Genomic DNA, 13,690 nt, shown 5'->3' on the forward strand with positions numbered 1-13,690 from the left:
AGGCTTTTCATGGTTTTTTATTACCAAAAAGAAAGAAAGAGTCTGGTTATTACAGATGATGTTTAAAAAGTACAGTAGCTGGAAAATATACGGACGCCAAGCACGCGTCGTTACAGCCGTGGATATGAGCGAACTATATGTCTCTGTGTGGATGAGATACATGTGCGCAAGTGTCGACGTGTGTGTATGTGTGGTTACAATAATTTTGTAGTACAAAGTGAAGAGAACGTTTTATACATATAGCGACGTTCGAGTTTCGAGCTCTTATGTACATATTATTGTATTATGGGCTCGAGAGATTGTGGCACCTTCTTCTCATTTTACTCTAAAATGGCGATTCCTCCCACCTTCAAAAGTACAAAAAGGATTTGGTAATATCTATCTATGTATAGTAATATATAGTACGAAAGAACTCTCGGACGAGTTTAACAGTAAAATTACGTTCATCTTTTCGGCGCTTAGCGAAGGAGTTACAGAAATGCACGATGTTCTTCGTTTGCTTACTTTTATATATCAGACATTTTTCGAGAGTGAATTTCGCGTTTGTACGGAACAGTGTGCGATGAAGTTACACTGCATTTGTTTGTAAACTTTGTCTGTAAGACTTATGTGGCCTAATATGATAATATACTATGCTTATTCCAACATCGCCATCTGCTTCTGGAATTATTTATTAACAATTTTTACAAAAATAATCGATTTCTTCGTTTCCATCCAACAATCAACATTGCGTGAGTTGTCGATTAATTATGTATCAAATATTTTGTGAAAATCTGTACAAAAATAAGGTGCATAGCACCGAAAAACATCTGGCTTCCAAAACGTCTATACACTACGTTCGGATATGTATCCTACAGTGATAATGTAAAATTACAAAACGTCCAATAATGAATTCGTTGCAATGAATTCGTCAAGGTACGAATATTTTTCTTCGAGACGATCAACAGAGTGGAATTATAATAGTTGTTATAAAACTTAGACTCATTTCCGGCATGTGTAATCAGTACTTCACGTGATGCGATCGGTAAGAAAGGTCTTACCGATCGAAGCCGAAAAATCCTCTCAAATCGAGCGTCTTTAACAATCAAAGGCATTTCTGGTATTATTCGACTGTTAGTGTCGAATAAAAGACTGTGTTTGAATGGCGCAGTATTTCTTGAAAGCCTTCTTCACTGTCACTTAAAATATTATTTGTGTTGCCTATAAATTTTCCCGTTGGAGAGATTTAGTTAAAAAAAATATATCTACAAAACACTGGCTCTGATTCCGAGAATATACCGCCACCTAAATACAGGCTCTTGTACACTGGATACAAGGTTACAGTCCTCCGCTGGTAACAGCCGTACGAGTCGGTAAGATCGGTAGCCGATCGAACCATACGATCAACGATTTTCTCGGTCACTCACTTACCGATTGAGAAAGGCACGCGGTTTTCGAGTCCCGATTGTTAATCAACAATTGCTCAATCATGAAAACCAACTGCAGACTCAGATTAACCACTTGACAGTCACGTTTAAAAAAATGCGGTCAATCCCTAATTTTTGATATTGGCAAATCCACTTGCCGATTCCGACAAATTTACAAAACCTTATAATATAGCATTATAATTATCCATCCTTATAAAAGTGAACCTTAAATACGCATAAATTACTCGATCTTTTTGTCGATTTTCGTGTGTCCGTTAGTTTGGCCGTTGGTGTGACCATTGGCGTGACCATTGATGTGACCATTGGTGTGTCCATTGTGGCCCTTAGTGTGGCCATTGTTGTGGCCGTTCGAATAGCCGTTTGTCTTCGTGTTTCCGTTGGAAAGGCTGCCATTGGCCTTGAGTTTGTCCTGGACAGCTTTATCGCTCTTGGCGCTTGATTTATTATTGTAGTTGGCGACGTAGAACGAACCGAAGAGGTAGATGAAGAGTGCAGCGTTGATGCAGAGGAGGAATGCCAGAGTCTTCGGAAAGTTGCAATCCGTCATCAAGACCTTTACGAAGTTTATTTTAAGAACGATAATTACTCGACTGAAAAATTGCTTTCACTTTTATAACATTCGCACTCACTTACCTGTGCATTATGAATTAGAATGATCGTGAACTGGACTAGCTGCAGAGAGGTGAGGTACTTCTTCCACCAGAGGTACTTCTGCACCTCAGGCCCAAAGGCTGCGAGCATGTAGTACGTATACATGAGGATATGGATGAAGGAGTTGATGAGTCCCAGAAGAGTTCCGTGACCACCTGCAACGAAACGAACTCCGATCCAAGCACAGATGGGCATCATTGCGTGGTGGTAGAGGTGGAGGAACGAGATCTGGCGCTGCTTCTTTCGCAACACGAAGAACACGGTGTCCAAGAGCTCGAATAGCTTACAGGCGAAGTAAAGGTATACGCCGTTGGCCATCTGCAAGATCATGGATTTAATATTACAAACGGTTCACATTTTATAATTACAAAATTTATTCAAACATGGTTAACCTACCCTCATAGATTTCGGGGTAATAGAATAGTCAACAGGTTGACATCTATAGCTGTAGTCGTACAACCAACCTGCCATTAGTCCCTCGTAGACAAGGTATATGCTGAGTACCACCTGTATAAAGTTGTAAACAATAAGGGTATTTCTCAGGGTAAAGGGTTTTCTATCCCTCATTATCCTCGGACCCAACGATATGCTGAAGTACAGGTACGTCATGATGATGGTGAGTATTGGAACCGGACCTGTGATCAGGAACCAGTTCTCCGTTCTTTTATCTGTCGGTGTAGATTAATCGATTAATAAAATTATTGCTTACTCTGCATTTTCGTGCTTTGTTATTTATATCTTTATTATGAAAATTTGTTATTACCATTTCTATTGTACATGAGATTATTGTAATACTCCGCGATGCCCGACATCTTGTCTTTGTGTATTTCTACTCAGATCTGAAAAATTAAATTAAGTAAAAATGTTGTTCAACGGAAGTTGATTGTAGCAATATGCATCGAATTTTCAAATAAAACAATTAGTTTTAAAAGAATTACTTAGTGCTATAAATGTATTAGCGTTTTAGTAAAATTTGATGTATGAATTATCATTAAATGAGCCATGCAATTATTGTTTTTTCTTGGTCACATTTTATTCTTTTATGCTAGCATATTAAATTCGACAGAAATACATCGATGCTGTGTATGTGTCTGTTGAGAAATCATGATCAAGGTTTTTATCAAAACAAACAACTGCTGGCCTTTTGAATTTGAGCGATGCTCGAGAACTTGAAACTAGAATATATTAAAATAAACCGGTATTTACATGGGCGAAAATGCTGATGAATGTATGAATGCAGAAACAGAAAGTTTTGAATTCGGTGGTCGTGTATGCAGTGCTTTGTGTAAAAACATACAGCATTATTATTTTATATTAAAACCTTTTAAGAAGCAAGATAAAATTACGATAATAAAAATTTATGTGATTTTAAGCGTATATAGAAGATCAAAATTATACAGACAAAAGAGACTACTTCTATATTGACGAAGATGCTTTCATTCATGAGAGGCCCACATGAATGATGTGAATGCAAATATCCACTGTTACCGCTAAAAAATGTCACTATGCTTTTGTTAGGATTAAAAGCTAAATAAAATAGAGGATTGTAAAACTATCTAACATTAATCAAGCCAATTTTTTGTTCATTTGCTCATTGCTAATTTGATCAAGATTCGCTGAAATCTCATACAGTGTAGCTTATTTCACACGAATTAAAAAAGATTACTCGCAAATTATTCAAACGTTGAGTTATGTATTGTATAAATATAAATAAAAAAATGGATAAAAAATCCATATGGATACGGTGCTACATCATAAAACGCGACTAACGAGTTCATTATTTTAATGTCTCTATTTCATAGACTTGCAACACTGTAACACTTTATAGCTGTTTTCATTTTCCCCGGTAGTTTAGAATTTAATTTTGCAACATAGAGCGACATTCTTCACAGGACAACGTACTTGTTATGACTTGTTACGAATTGTGTTTTTTGAAATCCTTTGCTATAAGTGTAATTTCGAATCGTTTGATACAGAAGAATAACTGTATGCATTATTCGTAATTCCGAATAATGATACGTCTCCGTTATCATTTTTCGTTTCGGATCCTTTCATCTAGGTTATACCAACGCAATATTCGCAAATACAACGTCATACCTTATTATCTAACCTATACCTTTCCGTTTTCGCGTTCACATTTACAATAGCATAATCTTTCAAAAACTTTCAATTCATTAAAATAAACTTTGAGCGGGGTAAACATTCGGTCGAGAAATAAAAAATTATAACTTAATTCTCTTCTCTCATCAAACTACTTCGACCTTTGCCGGTAGCAATTCTTGGATGCTGTATACACAGGCGCAGTACATCACTCGACAGACATATCTGGACTCCCGTGTACTGCTATAAGTATATAGACAAACGATCAACGGCAGCACATGCGCTTATAAGCGCGAGCGCGCACATACATAGCCGTTCAAGTTCGCATCAAGGTGAGCGAGTTTACGTGTAACGCGCGAATATCGGTTTATACCCGCCGACCTGTCCATACTCTTACTTTCGTACACTCGCCGTGTTGTGCGATTTTCTTATCCCTTTACTCTCACTTCTTCGTCAGCTGCACACATGCGCTTTTAACACTGCATAATACGATCTTTTTTTTTTCCTATTCTTATGTTTTGAGACATTTTAAAAGCATCGCATAGAAAATAATTATAATTTTTGTTAAGCATAGCCTAGATAAAGGATTAGTCGAAAAGTGCTAATGAGGAAAACGATTGAGTCCTCTTATCAATAATTGCCGGTGTTGTAGATATTATTAGAATTTACAAGCTTTTGCTGAACAATGCTGTCATTATCGACAATTCGCAAAGTTATAGCAGATTACACGCTCAACTGTTTTCGCTAAGGAATCTATTGATCTTTGTAAATATTCCGCATGCATTTTTTTCCAATCATCCACCAAAATCCACTTTATGATTGGTACGCTAGCATTAGTAACTGGGTTTCATCAACTTTTGATTTATAAGTTATATCATTATTCCGATATAGATGTTAGGTAATATAAGTAGCTTAATTAATAGAATCGAGGTTCGACCTACTTTCGCATCGTCTATATGTAAGTAAATTAAGAAATTATTAGAAATCCTCGCTCGGTTAAGTATTATTCGGAAATTTGCTCTTTGTGGTGTAATGTTGTTTTCAAATGGGTATTACGGTGCTGTACATGTATATATTTTAGCGCTAGGTTACATACGACAATTCACATTCAGTAGATTATTTCTTTTGAAGGCGATTCTTGTTTCGCGCGATTAGAATCTCGAATTGAATTTTAATCGCACTGCAGATCGAGGATTAATTGCTAACACAACTATCAGGAAATCGCCTATACTCCATGTATTGACATCTTTGATCACTTTATGTTTATCTCCCACGCCGTCTTTAACAGATCTACATTATCGCTGATTTTTATCATTTGTTTTGCGATATGTAAAGTGACTTATTGTGAAAAGCCAAGCAGCTTTGGTTGTCTGAATTCCGTTAAAAAAATAAACAAAGACTTTTCGTACTGGATCGAACAGTGGTTACGGATATGACATGCTCAGACAAGGCTCAAATGCTTGAAGTAGGAAGAAACGCGAACTGCGTCAGCCTGTTTGCACCGAAGGACACGCAGAATTAAATAAATTCGCATGCGTCTATCTCCCCGCGAGTTGCAGTCGCAGCGCAGGAAAAAAGTAGCCGATCTAGCCAAAATAAGAGCACGCGTCAGATTCCTCAACTATATCAATCACGCATTAAACGGGAGATACCCGCAACTTCCGAGGTTTATAGTTTCAAGTTTTTTTTTCGTTTAATTGCGTGCATAATTATTTTCGTGGCAAAAAACGCCTTTTGTAGGTGGCTTATTAATTAATGGCGTACCTCGTCATGAATATTCACGTCGTTATGATTTTGAAAATTCAAGATTTTAAAATGAAATGAAAGCCACAAATATCAAAGATATTTTGCGTCTTGCTTAATTTAATAAAACCGGTGATTTACAATCAATTAACGACTGCATCACTCGTAGCTTATGTAACCCTGTTTATATTTTGCGAGAGAGCGCGCGCGCGAACCACACGGCGGCAATGTGAATCGGAGTTTCATAAAAGAGAGAGAAAGAGAGAGAGATAGAGAAAAAAAATTATTATCATCGTCGTAAGGAAACTCATTATTACAAAACGATGATTTCACATTTTCCACTCGATTGCCATAAATTTCCCCCGATCGCGGCTAATAATCGTCCCTCCTTTACAATCCTCCTGCTGCGTCGTAAACAGAGAAGAAATCGATGCGCGCACGCGCGTGTACGCCGAGTCGACGGATTAATCAACCGCGGCTATTGTACCTATACATGTACGTTAAGAGATCCACCTGTTTCTCTGATTGTCGGTATGCGGGTGCGGTTCTAGTTCAGTGTCAATGGACTAATGGTCTTCGTACTAAAGCCGCGAGAATGATTTTTTTTGTTTTCGTGTGCCATACGACGAGTATTAATTTATGATGATTGTTTTCATTGATTATAATGCAGTAGTCGCATTACGGCGCTCTAATCTTACGGAGGAGATGTCCCAATGCGCGGTTCGATGTTTATGAATTTTTTACGCTCGGATCGCGGTGAATCCCCTAAGGCTGAAGAGGATGCGCACATCGGTTATTTATATTTCCAATACAGAGGAATGCAATAAATAATAATTTTTATCTTATTTTTAAATGCGAGAAAACGAAAATACACATGTACGGCCGAGAGGGAAGAATGTAAAGTCAATCTCCGAGTTTCGATGAATACACAATGAAAAGCGACAGATACCGCCGGTCTCACCTTGACGTCTGCCATCCAGACGAAGAAAGTACTTTATTTTCGCGAGTCACTACGTGTTTACAGTATATACCTATACACACGACGAGGAGCGCATTATGCCGTCGAGCAGGAAAGTAAGATATCAACATGCATTTTTGAGGAATTCTTATTGAGGATAAGAGATACACTTGCGGTTCGTATCAATTTTTTTGCATTAGCAAAATCAGGATATATTGTGGATAAGGACTTATTGTTGTGGGTGAAGAATGTGTGATTGAATATTTATAACCGGATTATACTAATAATAGCGTCTTCTCGTTAAGTCAGCGCTTGGCATAAAAATTCAGTATTGTTTGTTATGCGTATATAATCATACATCTATACACGAACATATCACTTAAACGCGTTGAAATTAATCCCTTCCGTGTGCATCTCGATTGTGCATAAGTTATATTGTCAGTAATGCTCGTATACGTCCAGCTAATAAGAAACGACAAATTCAAACATAACTAACTCAAGTATAACGTTGACCCGATACAACAAAAATACCGACAACATTCCTTCTCTCGTAAGATCACTACAAAATGAAGACCAAATCCATCAAATATAGCGTTCTCAAATATGCTTCACGTCGCGCGCGCGCGCGGCATTTCATTCAACCGGTGAAATGTTACTTCGATTCCAAAACAGTATCAGTAGGCGCTTTGCGCAATTAAAATGCATCCATGACTTGCGCCAGCAGCTAACTGGACAAAGCGAGTAAAAAGAGCGGACTAATTCGCAAATATATATCGACGGCAAAAAACGGCCACTTCATTAATGTTCGAATCACGGTGCTCCAGTTGCGTTGCGCAAAACGCTTAACAAGCCCATGTGCACGACCAGCCTCCGCAATACAATCATTAAAATGCAATTAGCGACGTTATTATGAGCATAATACTGTGAGTTGCGATGTTTTTTTTTTGCAGGAATGTAGAAGAAGGGTTGACAAGCGCATTAGCGGTTATTTACGCGCGAACTTTAAAACATGCAAGAAGCTGGTGTAAACAAAGCGTTTTAGAATCGTTTCCACGAAGATGCGGTTTGAATTTATGGAAGTGTTTGGATTTTTCAAAATCGATTGAGCATCGTTCGAGTGCAAACGAGTCAGCGCGACGAGGAAAAGCAATCACAGGCGAATTAGTGAAATTACGCACTCTAATGCTTTTTACGACTCTGATTAAAAGGAAAAAATTGCATTCCGCACAATCGTTTTCTTCGGCGTAAACGATTTCGATTTTAATGCAAGCGCACCATTACGAGTCGATGTTGATTGAACGAGCATAACTTTACAATGTTTCCGGCTTAAGATAAGTAGAATAGCGTTGTTAAAAATGCTAATCATTGGAATGTTACAAGAAATTTTTCCATCTAATTTACATGCTTGCTGAATGTCACTTCGATCAAACCAAGCTTTTAGCTCTGTAACTGCAAAAGCACAAAGAGTCACCACTATCCGATTTCATTTACACTTTAAGGTGTCTTTATTATCATCAAATTAAAAGAACAAAAAACTGATTTAGATTTTATGATGATCGACTCTATAAACGGATAATGCTTTGATCGATAAAGCTGTTAATAATAGGTTGCCCCAACAATGACTTTGACCCCATACATAATAAATCAACTGCACTCAAATTAGAGAGAATCGTTTAAACTGGATCTTTATATAACAGCTGCTTCGAGCTTTTTCAGATATATCAATCACATTTTGCCGAATACTTTGCCGTATTTCAAAAGGTCAAAAAAGTTCACGGTGTATTCACATCAATCGATCAACTTCCATTCTATCTCGCGACTATATTCAAAAGGAGAACTCGATCCCGTATACACCATTGCGTCGCAGCGACATACGAGAACGAGCGGGCGTCGCGCAATTGTTGCAAAAATGCTCGTCAGAAAGAATAATTACCAAAGGACACTCGCGCGTTCATATTTTTTGTGAAACTGCATAAAACTATTATTAACGCGCTAATGACGAAAATGCAAATATGCTCGCGTCCATCCTTCGGCAATTTAGTCGAATGACAAACATAATCTAAGCCAAACAGACGCACAGTTTTGGGGAATATCTCGCAACACATCGTCCTACGGAGAATTATGTTTCACAGGCGTCAATATCACACCTGCGAAAACTAGCAGTTTCACAACATTCAATTTATGCCGCTTGTACGAGCGCACGAAACTTAGTCAAACAAGCCGCGCTGATTTGTTCCCGTGCGTGTTCGCGGACGAAAAACCAAGAAAAAAGCATGTTTGAGATATAAGTGCACTCAACTCGTTAGCTGGATTTGCATAGTTAATCGCGAAATATAGCGCCGCCGATTCCGAGTTCGCTCGACTCAATAAAGCAATGATTTAGCGGACATCGCAGTAGACCAGAGGTATTATACATGTCTTTTTGCAAAAGAAGAAAAACCGAGACGCACAGTGCAAAAACGCATGGGAATCGAGCTATCTATATCGCGAGACAAAGAGGGTCGCAGCGGCGACATTGACATTAGCCTCCATTTTTCCGGGCGCATCGCCGCGACGTCGCACCGATTCGTACAATGGAACACACAGCAGAGAAACTTCCAGAAAATCGCTGGGGATCGAGTAATTGGGCTTCTCTTATAAGTTTCCGTGAGCGAGCGCGCGTCTTATTCCGCGAGACGCGCGTAATTGCATAGATAGGCACGAGCGTGAGCTCGAGGATATTGACGCATCGCTGGGTTTCTCGGACGTCCGTGAAAAGAAAAAAACGGCGCCTAGGTGTTGCTAAAGAGGTGTACGCGTCGTGATCGTTAGCGGCAATTACAATTCCGATTTGTTAATTGAAAAATTCCGTGTAATTTACGCGATTCAAAAATTCAGTTTCGCGAATTTTGCAAACTTCATAGATACTCAAGTCGTCGCCGCCGATACGCGCGTGTGCAGTGATTCAGAGCCGATGGCGATTGTTGCTTATTTACAGAGCCGTTCTCACGTTCGCTTAACGCCTGTCTTATACCTCGTATTGTTTCTCGTCTTTAACGTGTACACTGCAAATTATTCTACCATATACTTGTACGCGAATAAGCGAATCGTTGCAGTATAAGGAGATTATTGAAAAATTTCGCGTATGCAGGCGACTTATTAAATAAAGCCGCGAGTCGGCAAACATTTATTTAGTCGCTGCGTGTAGCGTATACATACAAGCAAATCGCGCATACATTAGTCAATATACCGTACACTGAAAAAAACACAGTCGTTTCTGCTGTAAAGTCCGGTAGTTTTAACCGTTCTGCCACCGTAACGACTGTTCAGTAAGAACAACGGTGTGCCACTGGTAGTTTTGGCGAGTCGCGACTCGTAAAATTGGTCGCTTACGCGGGACACCAGCAAAAACGACCGAACTGATTCTTTAAAACTGCTGAACTCTACAGTAATCTTGGCTAGTCTTCGTACAATGACGGATTACTGGTGCGAGTTCAGTTAAAATGGCTGTGTTTTTTTTCAGTGTACGCGGCAAGAAAAAACTCGTCGTTGATATTCATTAATAAGCCAGCGTGGTTATGGCGCTCGCGATTGGCAAAACACGACTTTTCGCATGACTTTGGTCAGTATGCTTGAAATCTCGATTGGTGAGTATAGACTGCGCGAGATCGCCGACACGGAGGAGAGGGAATAAGGAAGTTCGGGATAAACAAGGCAAGCATCTGGAGTAGTGGAATGAGGTTCACCTTACGACTTAACACGGGATACATTTCCGTGATTTCCGTTGTCTCGATAGCTCCAGGATGTGTTATTACGAGGCGATCGATATCTCGAACTCGAGCGAGAGTTTAATATCTATGTAGTGGATGCAGGCCTTTTTTCTCGATTATTTAATTTCTAATAACAAAATGCCGAATCAACGGCTACCTGTTAGTTCCCAGAAGCGCACAACATCCCGTTCCAGCTGACCACGTGCTCGTCTCCATCCGCGTAGGCATAATAATATTCTTCGGCTTTTGTTCCCGAGCGCACGCGCTTCTATGGCTCTCTAAGGGTAACGACGAAGACGCAGGTATCCGCATGTATGCATAACGAATTTTGCAACAGGCTGCAGCCAGCAAGTGAGCACATTTCGATGCGACTTGAAGCTTTTCGTATACGAGTATACAGCGATTTCCACGTTTCGTTTGATTCTTAAAGTTGATTCGAACAGTGAAAAATTTTACAGTCAATATAACGAGAGAGTTTTTTAATTTTATCGCGCGCGGGGGAAGGAAAGTACACAAAGCAATCGGTTTGGACTAAAGGTCGCATTGTTGCTTTATCGCTCGCATGGTCGTGCACCGGTGTGCCCGCAATTAAGCTTTCGCCTATATCGCAACTGCATCCTCGCGTGTGTCGCGCGAGCTGTCACCTTTGACTTGTCTCAGCTGTTCCTCGGTAATCGATGAGATAAGGGTGCCCTCGATGATTCGAATTCGTTGTTCTATGATAAAAATTGCGATAGTTTAGTTTGCTGGATACTAGTATAATTTTTTTTTGTTTTTGCGATTTATTTTTGCACGCGTATTTTATTTCCAACAAAGAGTAATGTAACAGTCCACACTCAGAAATAACAAATTCGTCCCAATCACACCAAAGAGTCTGCTTAGAAAATCCCCGAACTCACCTGCGGATGAAGAAGCTCCTTCCACCCTCCCGCCTCCCTCTTCTCGTGAAAGACTCCTCCTTCGATTCCTCGGCACCCCCTTTACCTCGAACGCAACCCCCGAATGGTCGACTGCGAAGAGACGGATAAAAGAGTAACGCAGAGAAACTATTCGTTAACAAAGCACCCGTGTCCGAACAGTCCGAGCACTGGACCACTGACTGACTGCTACTGCACCGGAGGCAAGAGCGGAGGCGATCGGCACACAGGCTCTCCGCGACGAGTCCCCCACGCGGTATGTCGCGTATATATTCACACACACGACCGTGTGTATGGTGCAGCGCAGGCTGTGTGTTACGAGCGCGACACGCGTCAGCGAATGCGTACGACAGGCGAGCGAGAGACACTACTGGCCGGTTTGCCGGCGACCGAGGCGAATTTAACCTTTCGGCACTCTATATCGCGGATACGTTGGGGGACGCGATCGGTAGTAGGGGTTTGTGAGTATAACGGGTGGCTGAGGCCGAGAACGATTTCGCCGTGGACTTTGACGATTGTGTGACCGGCTTCTACGAGGGTTGGGAGAGAGGTTGCCAGTGCTTTCTGTGAATCTTTATCGGGGCATGGATTCTCCCGTTTGAAAGAGGTCTCGACTATAGTATATATTTTTATCAGCAAAATACTTTTTTTAGCCGGTAAAGAGATACTATAATGTGCATTAACGCGTGCGTCACTGATCCATCACCGTCCATACTTATGTATGTCTTGCGATTACGTGCACTTTCGGCTGCGAGAGGTCTGCAGTTTTCTCGGTGTTATTGGCATACAATACCTGCTTTATAATTTTGACAGCAGTTCAATGGCTCCCTCTGTATAATTCAATTTTCCCGCTTCCACCCGTCCAATCAATCACCGTAAACAAATTCTTTATTCCGCCGCGCAAAACTGAGTTTCCTTGTACCACGTGTACTTTTTCTTCCCAGAATCGATCCACCCGGTTTGCGAACTGAAGGACGTTATATGTAAAAGAAAGCCCGCGTCGCATTTTCCCCATTATTTCCGCGCGCATATAGTATATTCCGCGAGCGTATATCACACTGCACTCCGAGCCAAATTATCCGACGACCTTGCCTCGCTCTGCATTCACTCTCTCTCTCCCCTTCGTCTAATTTTTTCGTCTCTGGCAGTGATTGTCATTTACGTCCTTCTTCTTCTTCTTATTTCTTATTTGCATTTAAAAAGTTGATATCTCACGCGGAAAGAAGCCGCGGTTAAAGTGCAATTATCTCCATCATTTTCGTGCGGAGCAGCCGCGATGATTATGATTGAAAAATCAGTGCTATTGCGAGTGTGAAATTTGCGTGCGCGCTGATCGCTTTCGTGGAACGATGACACTTTGCTTTTCGTTTTGCATATTACGCCTCAGATGACCCTTTGTTTCTTTTTTATTAATTACTGTACACCCGATAGATTCAACGTGATCCTATACGAACTTTGATCTGATGCTTTCGAAATCAGCTCTCTTGATGCAATATAGACACTGACAATGAAAATTAATGTATTCCGAATCTCGGCGTCGTGAATTTCGAAACTCTTTCTCTCTCATCATGCGAGAAAATAAAGTAATTAATCTTGCGACAACGGAGGAAAAACGCGCGCCGACGAGCTGGTTGCAAGCCGAAAAATTCTCGTCGAACCTCAGTGCAAAATTTGAATAATGTTCACTCGCGGATGCTGCGATACACCCATACGCCTGCGTATTACGACTTTGTCAAGACGCACTCGTCGATTGATCGCGCGCAGGTAGTTCATTGTGCGTAATTAGGTCAGCGAAGGGCCGCGAGTCTCTGCTTTATTGCGCAGAAAGGGATGAGAGAGGATGCGGAGCGACCTTGTCCCGTACGCGAGATAGCTGCGCTGCGAAGGACTCGATGTTTTTGTGCGTGACGTTGATGCTCTGTACTCCAGGCTATATGGATGTACGTGAAGGAGCTTTAGAGGGATGGAGTTGGGTCAGGGACGTGTGATGTGTATTTGGCTTGTTTAACGAAGAGAGAGTCATAACAAATAAATGTATCAAAACAAACATGTGGCTTTTTGGATCAAGATCAACTCTTAGATAATCAGCGATTCCTCATACCATTGGCGTATAATTATCTCCTTCAGTTATTCCTCCTGCAGTTG

At 40.6% G+C, this 13,690-nt stretch overlaps 1 protein-coding gene across 3 annotated transcripts; it reads right to left on the minus strand.

Annotated features, from left to right (window-relative positions):
• Positions 1-12,022, minus strand: LOC100114999 (elongation of very long chain fatty acids protein AAEL008004). Of its 3 annotated transcripts, XM_008215967.4 has the most exons (6): positions 11,528-11,983; positions 11,273-11,344; positions 2,842-2,917; positions 2,475-2,746; positions 2,061-2,396; positions 1-1,980 (listed from the first exon to the last, which is right to left on the minus strand). In XM_008215967.4, exons 3-6 carry the CDS (start codon positions 2,888-2,890, stop codon positions 1,648-1,650), a joined length of 990 nt encoding a protein of 329 aa, XP_008214189.1. In that variant the 5' UTR covers positions 2,891-2,917; positions 11,273-11,344; positions 11,528-11,983; the 3' UTR covers positions 1-1,647. The 3 variants fall into 3 exon arrangements, with proteins under 3 accessions (XP_008214189.1, XP_001599838.1, XP_016845887.1); XM_001599788.5 differs by lacking the exon at positions 11,273-11,344 and having other exon boundaries at positions 11,528-12,022; XM_016990398.3 differs by lacking the exons at positions 11,273-11,344; positions 11,528-11,983 and adding an exon at positions 10,786-11,034.
• Between the last annotated feature and the right edge of the window lie 1,668 nt (positions 12,023-13,690).

Source organism: Nasonia vitripennis, chromosome 1 (genome assembly GCF_009193385.2).
Source record: "Nasonia vitripennis strain AsymCx chromosome 1, Nvit_psr_1.1, whole genome shotgun sequence".
Taxonomy (NCBI): Eukaryota; Metazoa; Arthropoda; class Insecta; order Hymenoptera; family Pteromalidae; genus Nasonia; species Nasonia vitripennis.

What these genes read in the sequence shown, in the direction of transcription:
- LOC100114999 (XM_001599788.5), bottom strand. Translation starts at nt 2,890, where the DNA reads ATGTCGGGCATCGCGGAGTATTACAATAATCTCATGTACAATAGAAAT. An exon ending in TTACCCCGAAATCTATGAGG is followed by an intron (nt 2,397 to 2,474) that starts GTAGGTTAACCA and finishes ATGATCTTGCAG; the next exon opens with ATGGCCAACGGCGTATACCT. An exon ending in TTCTAATTCATAATGCACAG is followed by an intron (nt 1,981 to 2,060) that starts GTAAGTGAGTGC and finishes AACTTCGTAAAG; the next exon opens with GTCTTGATGACGGATTGCAA.